The sequence below is a fragment of the Vipera berus genome (genome assembly GCF_964194415.1).
Source record: "Vipera berus genome assembly, chromosome: 2".
NCBI classification, from domain to species: Eukaryota; Metazoa; Chordata; class Lepidosauria; order Squamata; family Viperidae; genus Vipera; species Vipera berus.
In genome coordinates this window covers 216,941,032-216,961,934 of record NC_138203.1, presented here as the reverse complement: position 1 = coordinate 216,961,934, position 20,903 = coordinate 216,941,032, and the positions used below count along the sequence as shown (strand labels likewise).

The window sequence follows — 20,903 nt, the reverse complement described above, 5'->3', positions numbered from 1 at the left end:
TTAAAAAACTTTGAGGGTCAGAGAAAAAAAATCCTCACCCACCAGCAGGTGTCAGCGTTTGCTCATTTTTCAGGTCTTTAAAGTCTTTTCTCTCTCTAAAGGGTACGGTAAGTTTCACCGCTTACGATAACCAAAAGGAGGGAGCAGAATCCCCCTCCCCCTTTCCTTCTTCAGAGATCTCTTATTTTGGGGACTTTCTTCTTCAGGAAAATAAGTAGGATAGAGAAAATCAATATTCTTACCCAGATTCAAGCATGCTGTTTTAAATCTGCTTAATTTAAAAGTTTATGACTTCTGTTGTCTCCAACTATAGCTGAACATGCAGTTAGTCAGCCTTTTGTTCCGTTGGTTTCTGGGAGGCTTCTCCTGGACCATCCAGAGAGACCGCCGTCTCTCCTAAGTCCCTGGGATTTCCTTCCTTAATTCCACCCCTTCAGGGTGGGTTCCGGCCCCTTAGGGTCCCCAACAAAAAGAAATTCCAGCCGAAGAGTTCGGCATTCTGAATCTTCAGACTGCTCACTGGAAAACAAGAACAGGAAGTCAGCTTTATTAAATTTCTATTTAGCCAAGGATAATGTTGAAATAATTTAGGAAATCTATAATTTATACAAAACACTTCACAGAAAGTCATTTTTTTTCTTCTGTTCAGGTGTCCCTGTGGTTTTGTTGCCAAGGTTTTTCAGAAGTAATTTGCCATTTCCTCCTTTCTAGAGCTAAGAGAAAATGACTGGCTTTCATGCCTGAGGCTGACTAGAACTCACAGTCTCCTGGTTTCTAGCTTGATGCCTTAACCACTACACCAAACTGGCTCTCATAGAAAGTCATACAGAACCCTTAAAAGCAGTTCTTTTTATTCCTAGGAAGCATCTATCATTTCAAAATCTACAAGAACATATAGAACAATTATTAGCAGAAAATGCCAGCTCGGAAGATTGTCAAGGTAGGTATCTGTTTGGTTACTATGTTAAGGTAACATAGAAAAGCATCTTACGAAAATTGAACCTTATCTTTTTTTTTCCTTCTGTATGGCAGCATTTCTCAAAATGTGGGTCACAAGAATTAGCTGGAGGTCTCACTAGTTAGTACAAAATATGCTTAATACAAAATAGCAGGAAAGTTTCAGAAATCTGTGGTAAACTCGAGTTTTTTTCCCCCCAACATGCTATCTTTTCCTTTCAGAGGAAAAGTAATTGTGTGTGGAAGGCAGGCAGCTTCTGTGCAAAGTTGACCATCTAACTTGATCCTCACTCAGCAGGGAATAAGAAGCTATAAAGCTGTCATAAGAAGGACCTTGAAACAGTTTACATGCATCAGATACCAATAGAATTCTTGGTGCTACCTGAGCTTGGCTGTTCGCTTGCAGGCATTTCATCGCCCAACTAGGTAACTTCATCAAGGCCCCATTTATGTTGCCTAGTTAGTAATAAAACATCTGAAAGCAAACAGTCAAGCTCAGAAAGCACTGAGAAATCCATAGTTCAACCCTGAGCTACAGATATTGTCATGGATTGCAAAAAGGCTGCAAGAGAGAAAGAGAGAGAGAAGATGGCTTATAACTGTTATCTTCTATGGCCGGACTGGGGAAGAATTTACCCCGTCCTTAGTTTTGCAAGGTATAGCATTTTAAGAGCAGCTTAAGAGTTTGATTTCAAGGAAGAAAACATTGGTGAGTAAGAGTGACTGTCTAATGAAACACAGATTTCAGGAATTATGCAAAAGTAAATCATTCATCAGAAGAACATGGTTTAATTTATATCTGGGGGATTATTGTTTTGTTTTGTTTTTTGCTTATTTCCATTAAAATGTTTTTATTTCATAAGGTTAAAGGCTTTTATCATTGCTTTATTTGATATGTAGGATAAAATACAGTGATTAAAGACGCGGTATTTTTCTTGCCCAGACCCAATGAAGTTGTTAGTTTTATGTATAGAGGGATTGGCACACATTCATTTATCATTTATATAAAATTTTTGAACTGAAACTTGGAGAACTGATGCAGTGATCTGAGGTACAGCTGTGAATCATTTTAACACATGTCCAACGGGAAGTGGGCTGTTGCTTTGAACTGAATAAATACCCAAGATTTGTTTTAATAGATTTGTATTTGATTCAAAGATATTTGTAATATTGTAAATGTTAAAATTGTTCTGCATGCTTTTTTCATAGGCTGTAAAGTCTTCCTTTTAGACATTTGTAAAAATAAACATTACTGTACATAATACAGTTTTTATGAAAAATAAGCATTTTTATGAGTTTATAAATGTCAACATTTACAATTTTCTTTGGGTTTGCTAAATGGTTCCAGTAATTAAACATAGTCTTATATTTAGATATTGTCTAAGTAATTTTATAAGGAGTGGAAAACCAAGTTCAGCTTTGGGAGAACCACAATCAGGCAGCGGCAACCATACTGAATGGTAGTAAGAAACCCTGTACCCTTTTTGGGTACTCTGATAGCATGCCGTGAGTTTTGATTTTAGCTTATCCCTCGTTTGGACTTTATTGAAACATGTTAGTAAATGTCAACTAAAGACTAAAAAAAATACTTTTTAGAAATATTCTCAGATTCAGCAAGTGACAAGAATAATCATAGTTACAGTGTTCATTGTCTCTGCAAAAATTATGTTGAACATTTTGCATCCTTTTTTGAGTAATGCAAAACTTTCATTGTTATTTCTATTAGAATACATATTAAATATACTTATTAACTATATCACTTACTTTCTAAAATTCATTTCTGCTAGAAAATGGCATATATATTGTCTGGGATTGAATTTCTTGTAGAGTTCCAGGTCTTTCTCACTATACTTCCTGAAACTTTGTTTCAGATCAAACTGTAGATGGCAGACTCGGCCCTTCAACTGTAGTGCTGGATCATACTAGTGGCTTTGAAGGGCTCCTGCTCGTAGATGACGATCTGCTTGGAGTGAGTGTGAAATATTTAATTTGATAATAATCGCTATAGATGTAGAAAAAAACTTTCTTTCCTTCCCTTCATAGGTAAACTATTTGTCAGCATTGATATGGGTTGTCATTAATTTGAGATCCCATGTAGCAAAAAAACTATAACTGTAGATTTCTATATTAAATTAAAATAAAGAGTTGTTTCTTTTTTTGCCCCTGTTAGTGTTAAAATTTCATGTTCATAAAGTTTTGCCTGCTGCAGATGTAATCAAGTGGTGTGATTATGGCTTGGGTAGATAAATTGGCAGAGGTAGCTGTCAACCACTGATCGAAAAGCCTAATCCATTTGGCACAAGACAGCTGAAATAAATGGATATAATCAATTGGTTCCAGATTATTCTTCTGGAAAATGTTCCATATCTGCCCTCTATTATATGGTATTCCCTGTTATTCCTTGACTAAAATAATTATTTTGCATGTTGCCTTTCCATTTCCTTAGTATAGCTAAAGTAATAAAACTAAGCTATTATGTGTTAATTCTTTAATTTTAAAAAATGTATTCATTTTAAATTTAGATAATCCTAAAGTCATGAATTAACAAGTTCAAAGACATGACAGTTAAACAGAGTTCTTTTTCAGGTGGTGAAATATTTGCATTGGGTATATCCTGTTTAATTATATATTGATTGCATATTATTATATATACAACAATGGTAAATCATAGCTACTGGTTCTTTAGCAAGTGTTGCCCTTCATATACCTTGTGTGTTTTTTATTATTTATTTAGATTTGCTTATTTATCCAGAGTCACTTGGATAGTGGATTGGTAGCATATAAATTTAATAAATAAATTTATTTATTAAATTTATATGCTACCAATCCGCTATGCAAAGTGACTCTGGATAAATGTATTTATTTATTATTAATTAGATTTGTTAAGGCCACAAGATTTCAAAAAGACTCTGGGCAGTTTGCAGTACATAATTAAAACAGCCAAAAGCATAACAAACATAATTGCCTGGACAAAACAATAATAATAGTTGTAAAAAAAATGCAACAGGAACTCTGCTAACACAATGACCTCAGGCCTGGGAGCAAAGCTAAGTCTTAAGGGAGTTCAGAAAGACTTGGAGAGTGGCAGCAATTTGTCCCTAGGGTTGGGGGGGATGCTATTCCAATAGGCAGGGGTTATGACAGAAAAGACATGTTTCCCCAGTCCCACAACATGACAATATTTAAATGAAGGCACCTGGAACTCACCTACTCTGCCTGATTGTTGGGTGGTCACAACTACTGGAGAAAAGCAGATATTCTTTGTTGCTCTCCATTTAAACTCTTCTTTCCCATTCTCTTGGTGAATTAGTTTCTACTGTTTCTCTGTGTTGTTGATAATCCTTTTTTTTAACTTGGAGGTTTTATTTGAGAGTTTTCTTGTCCCTCATATTGCTCACTAGATTCAGTTTCTTATCTGAGGAAGAAGAAACAAATCCACCTCTCCACTGAGCCTATAAATCAGGGGTCTTCAAACTTGGCCCTTTTATGTCTTGTGGACTTCAACTCCCAGAATTCCTCAGCCACCATGCCTGGCTGAGGAATTCTGGGAGTTGAAGTCCACAAGTCATAAAAGCGCCAAGTTTGAAGACCCCTGCTATAAATCAAGCTAGTCATGTATCGCTTATATTACAATCCAGGAAGTCAGCTAAGCTGCCCTGAAAACAGAAGACATTATCATTCTTTCTTTATAAAGGTCATTTATTACTCTTGGTTTTGCTGTTGGTTGTTATAATCACATGCTGAACCATCCATATGCACTTGTATTTTATCATCCTTTCTGATAGTTTTAGGCTATTAGTTCACATTGATTCTTAAACTTTTTACATGCTTTGATTGTAGTCTAATACATGTTTTATCATTTGCAGGAGTAGCTTTCTCACATTATCGCTAGATATTTGTTTGGAAAAACATGAGATAAGGAAGGCATTGTGTGGACATACTGTACATATCCTCATTCCTCTTACATCAGACTTGCACATCTACTGATTCTAGGGGAGAGTATTCAATAGTAGATTTGGGTCTTTGGAAGTAACACAATACTTTTTAACGTTCTTTCTCCTGAAATAAAGTACAATGAAACCCTTGTGACAATCCCTTTTCTTTGTTTCTTGTATTAGGTGATTGGGCATAGTAACTTTGGTTCTATTAGAGCTACTACCTGTGTATATAAAGGTAAGAATAAAGTAGGGCAACCTCGGAAAGATACTGGTTCAAGTTGGAAGACAGATGTAGCAAACAAATTAAAATGAGAATTTATTCTCCAAGTAATCTCTGGGTTGAATTTTTGTGTTACAGATGTCTTAGCTATTTTGCAAGAAATTTTTGACAATGAAGTATTACTATCCCAAAATTATTTTTATTCTACAGCTAATAAATAATGCTTATAAAAAACAAGGGATTTTGGAAAAAAGAAGAATGGATTTATCCTTTGGAATTCCTTTAGGATTCCTTAAGTGTTTGTGATACTTGACAAATAATTGCAATCTAAATAATCTAAATGGAACTTTGCTGCATGTCACTTACATTCCCTTTTAGGTAAATGGATCTATGAGGTACTGATTTCATCCCAAGGTCTCATGCAAATTGGCTGGTGCACTCTCAATTGTCGGTTCAATCAAGAGGTAATGTTACAGCATTGCATACACAGTATTGCCACTCTTTCTAAATATTATTAAACAAATACTTGTTGTATTTCAAAGTCTGGGGTAGAATTGAAAAATCTACGTGTGGGTGTTTACTCTATTTTGAGGTCTGTAATTCGTGTTTCTTAATATTTTTCCATATGACACTGACAATAATTTATGGAAAGAGAAAAGCATTATTGCAACATGACAAGTGATGGAATATTCTAGTCTTAAGCTAACCTTTCTACTCTTGTTCTGTACATAATATGCTTGTAAACAAAAGGGAAATGCTAAGCTAAAGCTTAAAACATATTTTAAACATCTCACCACTTGTAGTGAGATACTGATAAGAGATTATTGAAAAAGTATGGTATGAGAATACAAAATGGGATAATCCAAATACTTTGGTTAAAATTTGTTCTTGTTTGGTTCTTACAAAGGAAGGAGTTGGGGACACACCAGATTCATATGCTTATGATGGGAATCGAGTGCGCAAGTGGAATGTGACTACAACTAACTATGGGAAAGTAAGTGTCCCTAATTATTTTATTGATCTTGGAAAGTAGTAGTTGAGTCTGAATATGTAGCTGCCTTCATTCCATATTGCAGAACAGAAGGTTATAGTTTTATTATATTTCTCAGATTGGAGAGGAAAGAAGATTGGGCTGTGGAGTGGGATATGAAGCAGAAAGATAATGTAGTCAAGGAGGCATGCATGTTTGATAAATTTGAAAATAACCATGAGGGAATACTGTTTACATGTTTTCAGAAAAACCCTTTTCTTATTCCAGTCTTGGGCAGCAGGAGACATTGTCAGCTGTTTAATAGACCTTGATGAGGGAAACATTTCTTTCTGTTTGTAAGTATTGTGTTCAAAATCTCCTGGGAGTCACTTGTTACAGCAGTGTTACAACATTTCAACATCACATGTCCTAAATATACACTGAGATCATAAACAATATTGTAACAAGGTTTTTTCCCCCCACTTCACCATAATACTTCTCTGTAAAGTAGAATTAGTAAAAGGTCGTATTGTGCTGTAATCAAGTTCTGTCATAGAAATTGGTACAGATTATTTTTGAGCAGGAATTTCTAGTGTAGGTTGATAAAATTGGTAAAAGCTTTCTTTCAGTCCCATGTGAGACATAATAATAATAATAATAATAATAATAATAATAATAATAATAATAATAATAATAATAATAATAAGTTGGAAGGGACCTTGGAGGTCATCTAGTCCAACCCCCTGCTAAGGCAGGAAACCCTATACCATTTCAGACAAATGGCTGTCCAGTCTCTTCTTAAAAACTTCCAGTGTTGGAGCATTCACCACTTCTGGAGGCAGGTTGTTCCACTGGTTAGTTGTTCTAACTGTCAGGAAGTTTCTCCTTAGTTCTAGGTTGCTTCTCTCCTTGACTAGTTTCCATCCGTTGCTTCTTGTCCTGCTTTCAGGTGCTTTGGAGAATAGCTTGACTCCCTCTTCTTTGTGGCAGCCCCTGAGATATTGAAATACTGCTATCATGTCACCCCTCACCCTTCTCTTCATTAAACTACACATACCCAATTCCAGCAACCGTTCCCTATATGTTTTAGCCTCCAGTCCCCCAATCATCTTTGTTGCTCTTCTCTGTACTCTTTCTAGAGTCTCGACATTATATATATATATATATATGTATATATATATATATGTATATATATATATATATATATATATATATATATATATATATATATATAAATAAAAAGGTAAAGGTTCCCCCGCACATGCGTGCTAGTCGTTTCCGACTCTAGGGGCCGGTGCTCATCTCCGTTTCAAAGCCGAAGAGCCAGCGCTTGTCCGAGGACATCTCCGTGGTCATGTGGCTGGCATGACTAGACGCCAAAGGCGCACGGAACGCTGTTACCTTCCCACCGTAGTGGTCCCTATTTTTCTACTTGCATTTTTACGTGCTTTCGAACTGCTAGGTTGGCAGAAGCTGGGACGAGTAACAGGCGCTCACTCTGTTACGCGGCACTCGGGATTCGATCCGCCAAACTGCCGACCTTCCGATCGACAAGCTCAGCGTCCTAACCCACTGAGCCACCGCGTCCCTTTTTTATATATATATATATATATATATATATATATATATATATATATATATATATATATATATATATGTAGGTCTAGAGTCTCGGGTTTCTTCCCGCGTTCCTTTCATCTTCAGAAAGTTGTGGCGACGTTTCGACGAAATCCCATCCGTCATCATCAGGCCGGAGTATTCCTCCTGCTGCTTTCAGGAACAGACAGACCACGCATTGCTCCTGAAAGCAGCAGGAGGAATACTCCGGCCTGATGATGACGGATGGGATTTCGTTGAAACGTCGCCACAACTTTCTGAAGATGAAAGGAACGCGGGAAGAAACCCGAGACTCTAGACCTACACATACAGACACCCGCGAGAATCTACGAAAACAAATATATATATATATATATATATATATATCTATATCTATATCTATCTATCTATCTATCTATCTATCTATCTATCTATCTATCTATCTATCTATCTATATATATATATATATATATATATATATACTGTATATATATATATTCCATTTATATCCCGCCCTTCTCCGAAGACTCAGGGCGGCTTACAAGCTTAGCAGTAGCCTTCATTCTATGTATATGCCTGCTTATTAGGGCTTTCATATGATTCCTGTGAGGCTTCACTGAATAGGCCACTATATGAGAAGCAGATCTTATTTACTGCAGTTATCTATACCATTGTATCATCTAAAATCTACAGAGAACTGTAGCTATATAGCAGAATGTTCACTGGAATACTATGTGTGAAGGGCAATGATAGGTAATATTTAGTGATCAGGAATCATACTTTTTTAAAAGAAATATGGCTTTATTTGGCCTCTGGTTATATAGGAGACATGACTGGTGATGCCATTTGAGTTAATGAGCTAAATTTTTTGGCCTGCATGTTTTAGTTTTCAGGGGCACATTTTAAGATGCAAAATAGGAGCCTTTAGCCTTGCAGAAGCACAAACCCATTTTGTCCTTTAACTTTGCCATGGGAAAAAATTGCCTAAACCTTTTCTAAGAGTTATACAAGATTGAAAAACAAGGCTTCTGACCCATGATCTTATGGATTTAAATAAAAAAAAGTGGAAGGCAAGCAAATTTAGTTACTTGGTCTAATCTTAGCAGTATAAGCTGATGAAGATAGTTCTGCCTTCCATTAAATACATATGCCACTATACGGTTCTTAGGAAATCTGATATACTTGATGCAGCAACTAAAAATAAGAATAGATTCCCTTAATGCAAAATCCCCAACTTAATAATACTGAGAAAGCTAAAAATTAAGCAACAATCTAAATGGATTGTTCCGACAGTTGTGCCAAGTGATTATAGAATGGCTTGTTATTTAGACACACATGCTTCTGCAGAGAAAATGGCATAGGTCTAAATCATTTGGTGGCATTCTGAGACTGAATACAATCTTAGGACTCTGGCAAGAATTTACCTTTGGAGATAAAATCCAGGTCTGGATCATAGCAATGGGTGAGCAAATTCTGCCCTTAGGCTGTAGAATCTGTTTTATATTTCTTGGGGGAGGAGAAGTTACATGGCTTTGAATACTTCTGCATTTTTCTCATGACTGCCATATAAATCCTTTATGATAAATTGTATGAACTGTAAAAAAATTCTTTCATTTTTTTCCCTTCAGGAATGGTGTGTCTCTGGGGACAGCTTTTGATAATATTTCAAGAGGCCCTGGCATGGCCTATTTCCCTGCCATCAGTCTGTCATTCAAGGAATCTGTTGCCTTTAACTTTGGCAGCCGCCCACTCCGATATCCTTTAAAATGGTTTTAACCAAACAGTGGAAGAATTCTTCCTGAGAAATGTCAATATCTAAAATGTATTATTTTCCCTTATTTATGTTCATGTTAGCTTTTCAGTGATCCATTGAATCTTACAGTTATAATACCTAGAAAAAATACTTTCTTAGTGCATCTTGAACATATTTTACTTTTTACTCACTAAAACTGAAGAATAACCACATAAGGTTTGTTTTTTAATTGAGGAACACCTAATAAGTTTTTACCTGAGCTGAAATTTAGGTAGGGGATTTCATCTCATGCTTTTGATTAAGAAGATGTGCCAGATTTTTTTCCCCTTCTGATATGTGGAGCTTTAAGAAAAAACAGAGACTCATAAGGATAATGGTAAAATTAAACCTACCAGTATTTATTTTCAGTTCCCACCATTTGCTCCTTAAGATGGGAAGACACAAACACTATAGTGTGCACCTAAAATACACTTGGCAATTAAAAAAAATAAGAATAGCAACTATCTAAAAATTGAATCCAGAAAAAAAAACACCCTCAGGAAATCTCTCCTTTGCCCACTGCATGATGCAGTCACACTTGTAAGGCATTATTGCTCTTTATGGACTTTGCCCATTGAAAGACTGCCTATTTCTGGCCCAGGCTCAAAGAAGTAAATTGCTTTCCAGTATATTTCTTAATAATTCCCTACATATCCAGTGGAGGGATATCAGCCCTTACAGGATAAGCCAGCTGCAGATCTGATGAAAGCTCACAAGCTCCTGGGATACCTCAACAATGTTATTAACATAGATGTTTCGGTAAGATGGTATTTTCAGTGTTATGTTTATTTAGACATGGTTCTATCAGAAACTTAAATTTATTTTAAATTTATTTTATTTAGGTGTGTGTAGTGTATAAATATTTATGTTATTCAACCAAAGCTCTTTCAGCCACTTTCAAAGAATGAAGTAATAGAACACTCATAACACAACAAAATAGCATTTGAAGATTTGTCTTATTTTATGAAGATTAAGCTTTCTTATCTTCAAGTGTGTACATGTATATATCAAAAATTAAAATGAGTATGATAAATGTCCCTTTGCTACACATATGCAGGCTCTGTGGAACTATATTTGGAGTTTGAAATATTAGTAAGATGAAAAGGAAATGCCTAAGGTTCAAATTAGATGGGTTTTTGGAATGGTTGTGAATAATGGGGAGGCATGCTGCCATCCTGTATTTAATTTGTTAAATCTAATGAAATGAAACAAGTAAAATCTTCAATTTACATAGCTGTCCATTCCACAAAACAGCTCTGGGCAACTTACAGCAGGCTAAAAACAATACAGAACACAAAGTAAAATAGCAGCAGTCAAAAGACCAAACCAGTCTAAACCACATAGCACATCAAAGGCTCTAACTCCTATAGGTTATGCAGTCTTGTAGGAACACAACCATAAAAGAGCCTTCAGAAAGACTGGTTCGGTGTGTACCAATCTATTCTTGGGGGGAATGATGTTCAACCACTGAAAAGTCCTGCTTCCTACCGCCTGTAGATTTCTTTGAATTAACAGGAGTCTGCTGGATCTAAGGAGCTGATCATGTAAATATTCTTAAATTGCACCTGGAAGCACGCTGGCAAACAATGTAAGCTTGTGGAGAAAATGCAACATGCATACACCAAGGCTATTCATAACTCTCCATTCTGCTGCATTCTGTACCAGCTGCAGCTTCCAGATGCTCTTGAAGGACAGGCCCATGTAGAATGAATTGCAGTGACCCATTCAGGAAATTAAAGTGTAAGTGACCTTAAGCTGGGCTCCTGGCCTAAGAAAAGGCACATCTGGTACTGAAGATGAATTCGTATGAAACCCCTTCTGGCCACAGCTGCCACATGTTCTTCAAGCAGAAGCTATGAATGCAGGAGGATCCCACAACCTCCTGGGGGGGTACCACAGCCTCCTGGGGGGTACCACAGTCTTACCTGGAATAAGAGATCCAGGGGATCCAAAAGTCAACAGCCATTTAGATTTGCTAGCCTGCTGTTCTCCATTCAGATCCCCCACAGCATCTGGACAGAATCAGAAACTCCACTGCAGCATTTGTTTCAGTTGGGGGGGAGGGGGAATGTAAAGCTGGGTATCGTGTTATGCTGTATGTAATAGTAACTGGATTTTATCTGTCCTTCCCCTGCAAATAGCAGGTAATAATGAACAGCATTAGGTGCAAGGGAATTGCTGAACTCAAAGAAATATAGCACGTAGTAATCTTTCAAAGTGGCATCATCTCCGGCGTTATGGAACCAACTGCCGGTTGAGCTCCGGATGGCATCGGACCTTCGCTCCTTCCGGCGCGGGCTGAAGACCCACTTATTTGAACTAGCTGGTCTGGCCTGATGGGGAACATTAGGGTTTTTTAATGGGTTTTTTTACTGTTTTTATTGTTATTGTAATTTTTAATTGGGCATTTGTTTAATTTCTTTTTAATTTTTGTATTGCTATTTATATATGCCCTGTTAACCACCCTGAGTCCTTCAGGAGAAGGGCGGTATACAAATTGAATAAATGATAATAATAATAATCTGGTATTGGGACTACAGGGCCAAAATCTTTCAAGTAACCACTATATAGTATCAAGATAATGCCAGATTTGTCAGGATAATGAACTTTTTGCCTTTGTAAGGAACTATCCTGTATTTCTGAATTAGAGACCTGTTTCAAGGACTTCCTTAAGAAAATTCATGTAAATTAAGGATCTATTTAAAAAGTTGTGCAATCCTGAATGTTTTCTCTTTCAGGAAGGGAAGCTGGTAGAAAAAGACTCTTCCACCTGGCAACTCCAGGGGGAACCAACAATACTCGTCACCCTGGCACACATTTTTAATAATTTTGCCCCTCTTATGGTGAGTTTCCTCAGTTTATATCTTAAGATTTCTTTCATTGTAGGATTTTCTACCTAATATAGTAGTGGACTTGTTTTTGTTTATTCAGTTGCAGAGATCATTCGCACTATGACACAGAATGTTGCATTTTTCCATGATATCTCCAGAGATAGCAAAATAGAAACCTATTTTGGATATCAATACCCATAAATTCTAATCACTTACAGTTTATATCAGGGATCGTGAGAATTTGATATGTAGTGAACACAAATTTGCTTTCCCCATCTACATTGATTATTAGTAATTTTCCTTGATTTTGGACGTATGCTTTTTCTAGTTCCATGTGGATTTGCTGCAGGTTAAACCTCAGAATATGGTCTTTGCAACTGAACTTTTATCCTTTCCAATCAGTGTCTGAATTATTGGGATCAAGAAAAGATCAGGTCCTCTTCCTTTACTGGGGGGGTTTATGACCTGCTTTTCAGAAGGTTATGGGGAACATGTTTCAGTTAAAAGTGGTGATTCCTAAGGTTGTGAACATAAATTTGGGTTTTATTTATTCTTCTTTCCTATATTTTGAGGTCTGTTGCCAGCCAGTTTCATTCTCAAAAAAAGAAGCAAGCTTTGTGAAGTTATAAAACTTACTTTGTGCTGTTCTTTATATATGAAGTGCCTAAATAAGGAGAAGCAGTGCTATTATGTATTTTTTTAATTAGGAAAATCCCCTCACCTTCAAACTGTAACACAAAACTCCCCTGTCCAACTTAACTAATTCCAGGAAGGAATTACATCTTGTTCATCAGCAAAAAGGCTGCATTCTGCCATGTACAACAGCAAATGGTGTATTTTCTTCTTGTGTGTAGGTTTATTGCTAAGGGAAGGAACAAAAGTTGTATACATATCTGGAACATTGTAGGAGAAGAATTGTACTATTTTAGAAATATGGCACTAGACTGAGGAAGTAATCTGTGGAGTAGACTGCACCCTACAGTTCTCATGACATCCCAGGATATTTTTTTAAATGAACTCTCATGAAACTGCAGCATGGGTATAGGTTTAATTTTTGTATCACTTGGTTTGGTCTGTATGGTGGTCATTCTCAGTTCTGCTACTTTAAGGACTCTTTTTGTACAGTGCAAAGTGTACTTAGTGGAAGATGTGCTCATGAGTTTCCTGCTTGGAATCTTGGAAGGGGGAGGAGCTGTAGAAGCACATCCTCTTATTCAGCAGTTACTGGATCTTATGTGGCTTCTCATGGAGGTGAGTTTCATTATGTCTTTTGAATTCTAATAATTCTGGGCTGCTTCTGTTCTCCATTAGGGCTACTTAGTGTAAATGTCTTCTATTTCTTTTCTTCAGGATTATGAAGTTCACGAATGCCTCAAGCAGCTGTTGATGTCCCTGCTCAGAGCATACCGCTTTTCTCCCATAGTTCCTGATCTTGGCTTACAGGTGAGTGATATTATTTTGTGACATACCAGAAAAAATTCTTGATACCAAAGACAGCATGAGAGACAATTTTTTCTCCCTGATTACAAACCTATGAGTTGTAAATCTCAACTTATTAAATGCCCACCAAATGTGTTGGATGTCAACATACTGCTATGAGTGGTCATGTCACCTAGTCATTATAGCAATTAATATAACTTGCATCAGGGATCAGTTTGAAAAAGAATGTTCTAAATCATTTAAGAATTCTACGTTACAGGTAGTCCTCAACTTATGACCACAATTAGAACTGGAATTTCTGTAGTAAGTCATTGTGGTCATAAATCAGACCTGATTTTATGACAATTTTTACAGTGGTTAAGTATTAATCACATACAATTGTTAAACAAATCCAGCTGCCCAATGGTGCATTTTGCTGGAAAGAGGCAAGAAAGGTCACAAATCACATTCATATGATTTGCACACTGCAACTGGCCATAAATGCAGACGGGTTGCCAAGCCCCCAAATTGTAATCATTTGACCACAGGAGTGGTGCAATGGTTATGAGTGCAAGTGCAGGTTATAAGTTTTTTTCCAGCCGTTATAACTATGAACTGTCATAGTCATAAATCAAGGATTACCTGCATTGGTCTCTATAAATTGATTGTCCTTTTTCCTCTTTTTTTCTGCCCAGATCCATTATCTTCGCCTTACTATTGCTATCCTAAAACATGAGAAATCCAGGAAATACCTGCTCCATAATGTCTTGTATCCTTTTTTTATATATTGTTCATAGTTGTTTAGATTTCTCAGTGATGCTTATTCACTGACATTATCAGATTATTCCAAATATAGGCTATGTTAAATGTAAAATAATGTCCTCCTGTTTTGTGAGAGTTATCTTTCAAATAATAATTAACTTGATGAGGCCATGCATTAGTTCAGATTGAGTTCAGAAGTGTGTGTTCAGTGTATGAGAGCCAGGATTATGTCACGGTCCTGGAAATATATGTGAGTGCTTTAATTGAGCCATAGTCAGGTGCTGCATTTGTGCTTCTGTTGAATCAACCAAATTCTGAAGTACTTCTGCTGAATCAAGCATTGGTAAGCTCTGTCATTGACAACTAATTTGTAAATGTATTTCAGGCAGCATTCTTTGAAGTTCGAGATATAAATATTAGGGCAGAATCCTTGGAACATGAGGAAATGACAAGATTCTAATCAAAGAATGCCTAAGCAATTGAAAGTTTGATAATTGCTTCCCTTATATTACCCTAATTTTATTTCCCTTCACTTTTGGGGAATATTGCTACGATAGGAAATCTTTGGAGAATATTTATGCCTTTTTTATCTTTAAATTTCCATAACTAGTTGTAACATAGATTAGATTGTTTTACTTCAGCTTTATCATAATGCTGTCTCCCCACCCTATCTAAGTACTAAATCACTATCATATCTTGAACTGTTTACTGTGTGCCACCCAGTTGTTGACTTTGAATCACATAGCTAGATTTTGTCCAAAATGATCTCTCCCTAACTTGGTCCTACAGGTCTTCTAACAGTGCTCCCATTTCTTGACCTCAGAGCAATAAACTATTGAATGCACTAATTACTGCACAGTACTAGGGAGAACTGTGTCCTTATGGTGCAGTTTTATCTCAACTTTCCCATGTTTCTTAATGATGGATCTAGTTAGGATCAACAGCCTATAGTACTCTGACTCCTAACTGGACAGCCAGATATCTCTGGGAAGCCCATAATTAGGAAATGAAGTAGTAACCTTCTCCTATTCCTTTCAGCAGTTATACCTAATTGGATTCTGTGGTGCTTTAGGCTTAATTTTTGTCTCTTTATTTTTTATTATATTTTTGTAAAATATATTTTGATACAGTGGTAATTTTCAGTATTGATTAAAGATTAATGCTTATATAACTTAGACCATTCATTAAAGATAAAAAAGAGAAGTATTTTAGCAGTATTCATTATGATTTAAAACATCAATGTTAGTAGTATAAGTTTATTTAGCTTTCTCATCCAGCAAACTATTGCAAGTTACATCAAAGTATTTGTTGTGCAAAAAAGCTTTTTGTCTAAAGCTGGTATTAAGGCCTCTCACAGGCATGAAAGATCAGAACCACACATGAACTTCCAATTTAACTATTTTGTTACTAATGATGCCTATGCACAAAAATCTACTTTTAACATTTAGCATCAGGCTGATGTTTGATAAGGGTCAATGGAATTCAAGAGAGGTTGGACGTGAGCTTGGTCTGTGGCTATGTAGAGATTCTAGACTGATTACTCTTTTGACTCCACCCTGAGGTTCTGCCAGTCCTCCTCCTACATTCTCTAGTGTACTGTTACTTAATAATATTTGTGCATGTTAAAAATATGAACATAGCAAATTGGAGAATTGAAATGAAAAAAGAAAAAGGCTATTCAATTTCTAACTTTCTCCTTTTTGTGCTTCTACTAATTTACATATTTATAAACATTTGGTTCCGCTTATAAGTAGTTTTAATTTTCTAAATAAAAAAAAAATTCTGAATTTTTTTCTTTACCTTTCCCCAAAGCATACATGATATAATTATTTCTGAAATTGAACTCTACAGTGGGTTGTTACATTTCTACTCCTATTCCACACTGGCATTTTCATTGAGTTCTGCATTATTACTTCAGGGTCTCCTAGGAAATAATCACGTTGAGATCTTCTCTAAAGTTGTGTGTGTACAGAAATTTGACATACTATAGTATACATCGCTTACACGTGTTTTTAAATAAAATCTAATTTGCATTGGCTTTTTATTGTAATAAATAATTTGGAGTTACCTACAGAAGCCACATTAACTGACACCTAATTCTTGATCATCGTATAAATATCAAATAAAACTGGTACAATTCTTTAAATATTCCATGGTGAAAACTATCATAAGCTGATTTCTGTTGTGGTTAGAGGGCTACACCACTGACATTCATTCAGTTAGTGACACAGGCAAACTAAAAACTCTTGGAGGCAGTCTCTTTCTTTGACTAGAACAGCTTTTTGAATTTTAGATCAGTATGATGGAGTTTAGTTGAAACATGTCCTTAGAAAATGTAACAAGTTTCTTTGCTGGAGAGTTTGTGTACAGTTTTATTCCATTAATAAATAGGAAATAATTTCTGGTATTTTTAGGTGGAGAATTCTTCTTTATTTGCATTTAAGACCGCTTTATGTGCTATATAGGAAACTTCCTTCTATTAGGTCAAGTTATTTGTACAGGTAGCTTAACTCTTAGGTATGCTCCAATTTATTGCTGGAAATCTCAGCTCTGTAGATTCCTGATTCAGGAATTGGCTTTCTCTCAGAAGGGTTGGCTGGATTAGTTACTTTATTTAGAATGAGTCCATATAGAACTCAATATTTGCATATTTCAGTTCATAGCTTAATTTCAAATGCCTTACAGAGCTGATTTCAGTAAAACTTTTGGTGTGCAAAATTATTTTAACTCACTTCAGGGTTCTTTTTCACTTAGATTCACAGATACACTTGTCTTGAATTATCACCCAATTTCCTTAATTCCTTCCAGATTTGATGTTCTTCGCTCAGTTGTATTTTTTTATATCAAGTCCCCTTTGCGTGTGGAGGAGGCTGGCTTACAGGAGTTGATACCCACCACCTGGTGGCCAAATCGCTTCAACAAGGAGGTGAGGAATATAATCTTGAAGGTGGTAGATTCAGGGAATGACACAGTGGTCTTAACACCTGTGATTCAGACTTTATCAAGATATATTCTGAACATAATAAAATTATACAGGTGATAGTGAAGCACTTTGGGGATGGTTGTTGTCTCTTATCAGCTGTTTTAGCTCTTGTTTCCAAGCTTTTCCCATCCATCCCCTTTTTTATTCATGTTTTATTGGTAGAAATTTTTTAAAAGCCCAATTCCCCATTGGCTTTGAATGTTTTGAGTACTTTATATCCAATGTTTATAAAGCAGGTTTATAATTCTGTTGCTGCCTTCTTTAAATGCAGGGCAAAGAGACTAAAGAGATGAAGAATGAGAGTTCTGAAGAGAGACTGAGGAGGCGAGCCTATGAGAGAGGGTGCCAGCGGCTTAAAAAACGCATTGAAGGTACAATAACTGGTTTATGAAATTTGGATTTTCGTGGCATTGTAGATCAGAGTTATGCAACTTTTTATGGGCTGAAGGCTTCAGTTGGCATTTGAGTGGCATATGTGCTATACATGGATAGAACAAGTAGAATGTATTACATTATTTACATGTCAGTTAATTACATTGAATCTAGCTATTTTTGTGATATTTTAAATTTTCAAGTTTTAAACAATTTCCCCTTTTGATCACATTAAGAATGAAAGATTTTAGAGGTCACATGCAAGGCTGTTATTCCTCAGCTAATACGCCTGTATTGGTGTCTATGGCTTGAAATCACCATGATCATTACCTGCCGGTGTGAATCATAGCTTGATCCCAGTCTGCAAAGAAAATGTACAAACCAAAGCTGGGTATTGCAGTGCTGTCAATTTTATTTGCTTTCATACTCCCAAATGTAATACTGATCAACTCAGTTCTCCTCAACGTTATCTGGAGCAACCTACTAAAACTTTTATTTATCTTCTTGGAGAATAATGAAACAATGTAAATGGGCTGGTTTTCTTTCTAGAGTTTCTATATAAGACTTGAATAAATTCATGATTGGTTTCTCAGTAGAACATGGTGATGGACTCACCCAATGTTTCTAATAGTTATATTATTTTTTTCTTTTGTAGTGGTGGAAGAACTCCAAGTGCAGATACTGAAGCTGTTATTAAATAATAAAGATCATGGTGTGGTAAGGCCAGTTTAAATAACTGAATGGCTGCAATAATTCTGAATATAAACATGCTTTTATCCTATTGTACTATAGTTTTTCCCTTCTTTGCTTGTATTTTAAGAACTAAAAGCTATGTATATCCATGCAGCTCCATACTCCTTGCTGTTAGCTTCACAAAACATTGCTTAATTTAATGAGATATTGAGAGTCCTTATTGCAGAAACATACAGTTACTTTGTTAAAAAAATCTAATATCTTACTTGATTTTGAGGGATATGTCTTGCTAATGCTTGATTTAGCATCCAGGTAATAAATTTGGTTTAAAGTATGTTGTTTGCCCTTTCCATTGAATCTGACTATTAACTGCAGGCTGCCGTCATATTAAAGTCTAACATTTAAAAAACACACAAAGAATTAGTGCTGCTCAGAATAAGTTAGTGTTTTTAGTTAGGTCTCTTCAGGTTAAACGTAGTAACTTATATGACACTTTCAGGTTTTTTAAAGAAATCTTTTTTGAAATCATGTTGAAGAATACAAAAATTTAGTCTATATTATTCGATTTTTGTAATATTTAATATGAGGGCAATTCAGAAATAAACCTCCATTTTGTTATCAATGACAGACACTCGCAGATACAGGATATTTATTATACACATTAGAAAACTATAATATTACATTACTTTTCAACATAATCACCATTCAAATTGAGGCACTTGTCGTAATATCTTACAAGGTTTGAAATTCCTTAGTAGTAGTTGCTTGGTGGCAAATCTGGGCTATGGGGGTGTGTGATCAAAAACATGGCAACGGAACTGCTTCAAAAGTTCTTGGGTGCATCTAGCAGTGTGCAGGCAAGCATTATTGTGAACCAACACCACACTGGAAGTGGTGCCATAGAAAATCCTGCCAATTGTGAAGATGCCAAAATACTGCTAGTGAGGTTCATGGAGCATGGCTTGACCATCAATTCAGAAATCTACTGTGAAACATTACGAAAACTCAGATAAGCCATCCATAACAAGCGTCAGGGCATGCTGTCTTCCCTTGTGGTGTTGGTTCACAATAATGTTCGCCTGTACACTGCTAGACGCACCCAAGAACTTCTGAAGCAGTTCCAGATTTGGTGCTGAGTGACTACTACTAAGGAATTTCAAACCTTGGAAGATGTTATGACAGGTGCCTCAATTTGAATGGTGATTATGTCAAAACGTAATGTAATGTTGTAATTTTCTAATGTGTATAATAAAAGTTCTGTATCTGCGAGTGACTGTCACTGATAAGCAAATGGAAGTTTATTTCTGAATTTCCCTCGTATAATCACTGTTCAGAATTTTTTAAATTACAAGTAATCCTCAGTTAATGACTGTTTTTCAGACCAGCAGCTTTGTTGTAAATGCCACAGTTGTAAAGTGAAAAATAATGTGACTGGGCTGATTTACAGTCCCAGTTACAGTCTTTAAGTAAGCCATGTGTGGTTGTTAAACTCACATGACTACGATTTGCAACTTTCTGCCTGCTTCCCCATGGAGTTGTTGGAAGCTAGTTTAGTAAAATAAATATTAACTGGAACACAGTATCATAAAGTATATGATGAATTTCAAGTTGAAATTATTGTAAACAATTACCATTTTAAAAAAACAAAGCCACAGTAGAAAATAGTCTGTCAGTATAAAAATTATCATATTATAAAAATACAATATGAAATTGCTCCCTAAGGTTCTTTAAGACCAAAACTGAAACAAAAGAATCTGGTTTAAAAATATTTCATAATCTCGATGGGACTCCCCTACACCAGTTATTGATTCTTTTTTCAGGGAGGAGCTTCCAGGTACATCTTTCTAAATAAATTCCGCAAGTTTCTTCAGGAAAATGCCAGCAATCGAGGGGTAAGTGAAGAAGAAGAATATTATGTTTTTCATCCATTGTTGCATATTTGATTTTGTTGCTCAGAAGTATACTTTTTAGCAAGGATATTATTGTGCCTTAATTTACATGTCAGCAGTCTCTAAAACTTTTCTGCTGATGAATTCCATGCCAGCTGATGCTCCTTGCAGTTCTATTTTCTCCGTTAGCTTCGCTAATTCATCCGTCTGGCATATTTTTACATATTGATTGTTCAAAAAAAGATGCTAATGAAGCTTAATTGTTTTTAGAGTAGTTGAATCTTAGGTGAGCATTTCACATAGTAAAGTAAAATCAGATCATCAGTAGCTTAATCCTACATTACAATCTATATTACAATAGAAATGATATACAATGGTTCTAGCAAAAGACACACCCCCTCCAAAAAAAAAGATGGAAGAGTCTCCATTTGGGGAGATATTTTTCACTATGTTCCCCTGTTTTTACCTAAAATCTGTTCCA

The 20,903-nt window shown here is 35.9% G+C and overlaps 1 protein-coding gene across 4 annotated transcripts in view; it reads left to right on the top strand.

Moving 5' to 3' along the window:
* The window catches only part of RNF123 (ring finger protein 123), a 118,365-nt gene that overhangs the window by 13,725 nt on the left and 83,737 nt on the right, over positions 1-20,903 (top strand). For all 4 annotated transcript variants that reach the window (XR_014025079.1, XR_014025080.1, XM_081317386.1 and 1 more), the window contains exons 5-20: positions 861-940; positions 2,829-2,926; positions 5,076-5,130; positions 5,494-5,579; positions 6,023-6,109; positions 6,374-6,441; positions 9,310-9,441; positions 10,130-10,232; positions 12,212-12,316; positions 13,430-13,555; positions 13,655-13,747; positions 14,419-14,492; positions 17,294-17,411; positions 17,740-17,839; positions 18,496-18,557; positions 20,354-20,425. Coding sequence is in view for 2 of the 4 variants with exons in the window: in XM_081317386.1 (XP_081173512.1) it covers positions 861-940; positions 2,829-2,926; positions 5,076-5,130; positions 5,494-5,579; positions 6,023-6,109; positions 6,374-6,441; positions 9,310-9,441; positions 10,130-10,232; positions 12,212-12,316; positions 13,430-13,555; positions 13,655-13,747; positions 14,419-14,492; positions 17,294-17,411; positions 17,740-17,839; positions 18,496-18,557; positions 20,354-20,425 (1,459 nt within the window). In the remaining 2 variants the exon portion in view is untranslated. The remainder of the gene's footprint in view (positions 1-860; positions 941-2,828; positions 2,927-5,075; positions 5,131-5,493; positions 5,580-6,022; positions 6,110-6,373; positions 6,442-9,309; positions 9,442-10,129; positions 10,233-12,211; positions 12,317-13,429; positions 13,556-13,654; positions 13,748-14,418; positions 14,493-17,293; positions 17,412-17,739; positions 17,840-18,495; positions 18,558-20,353; positions 20,426-20,903) is intronic.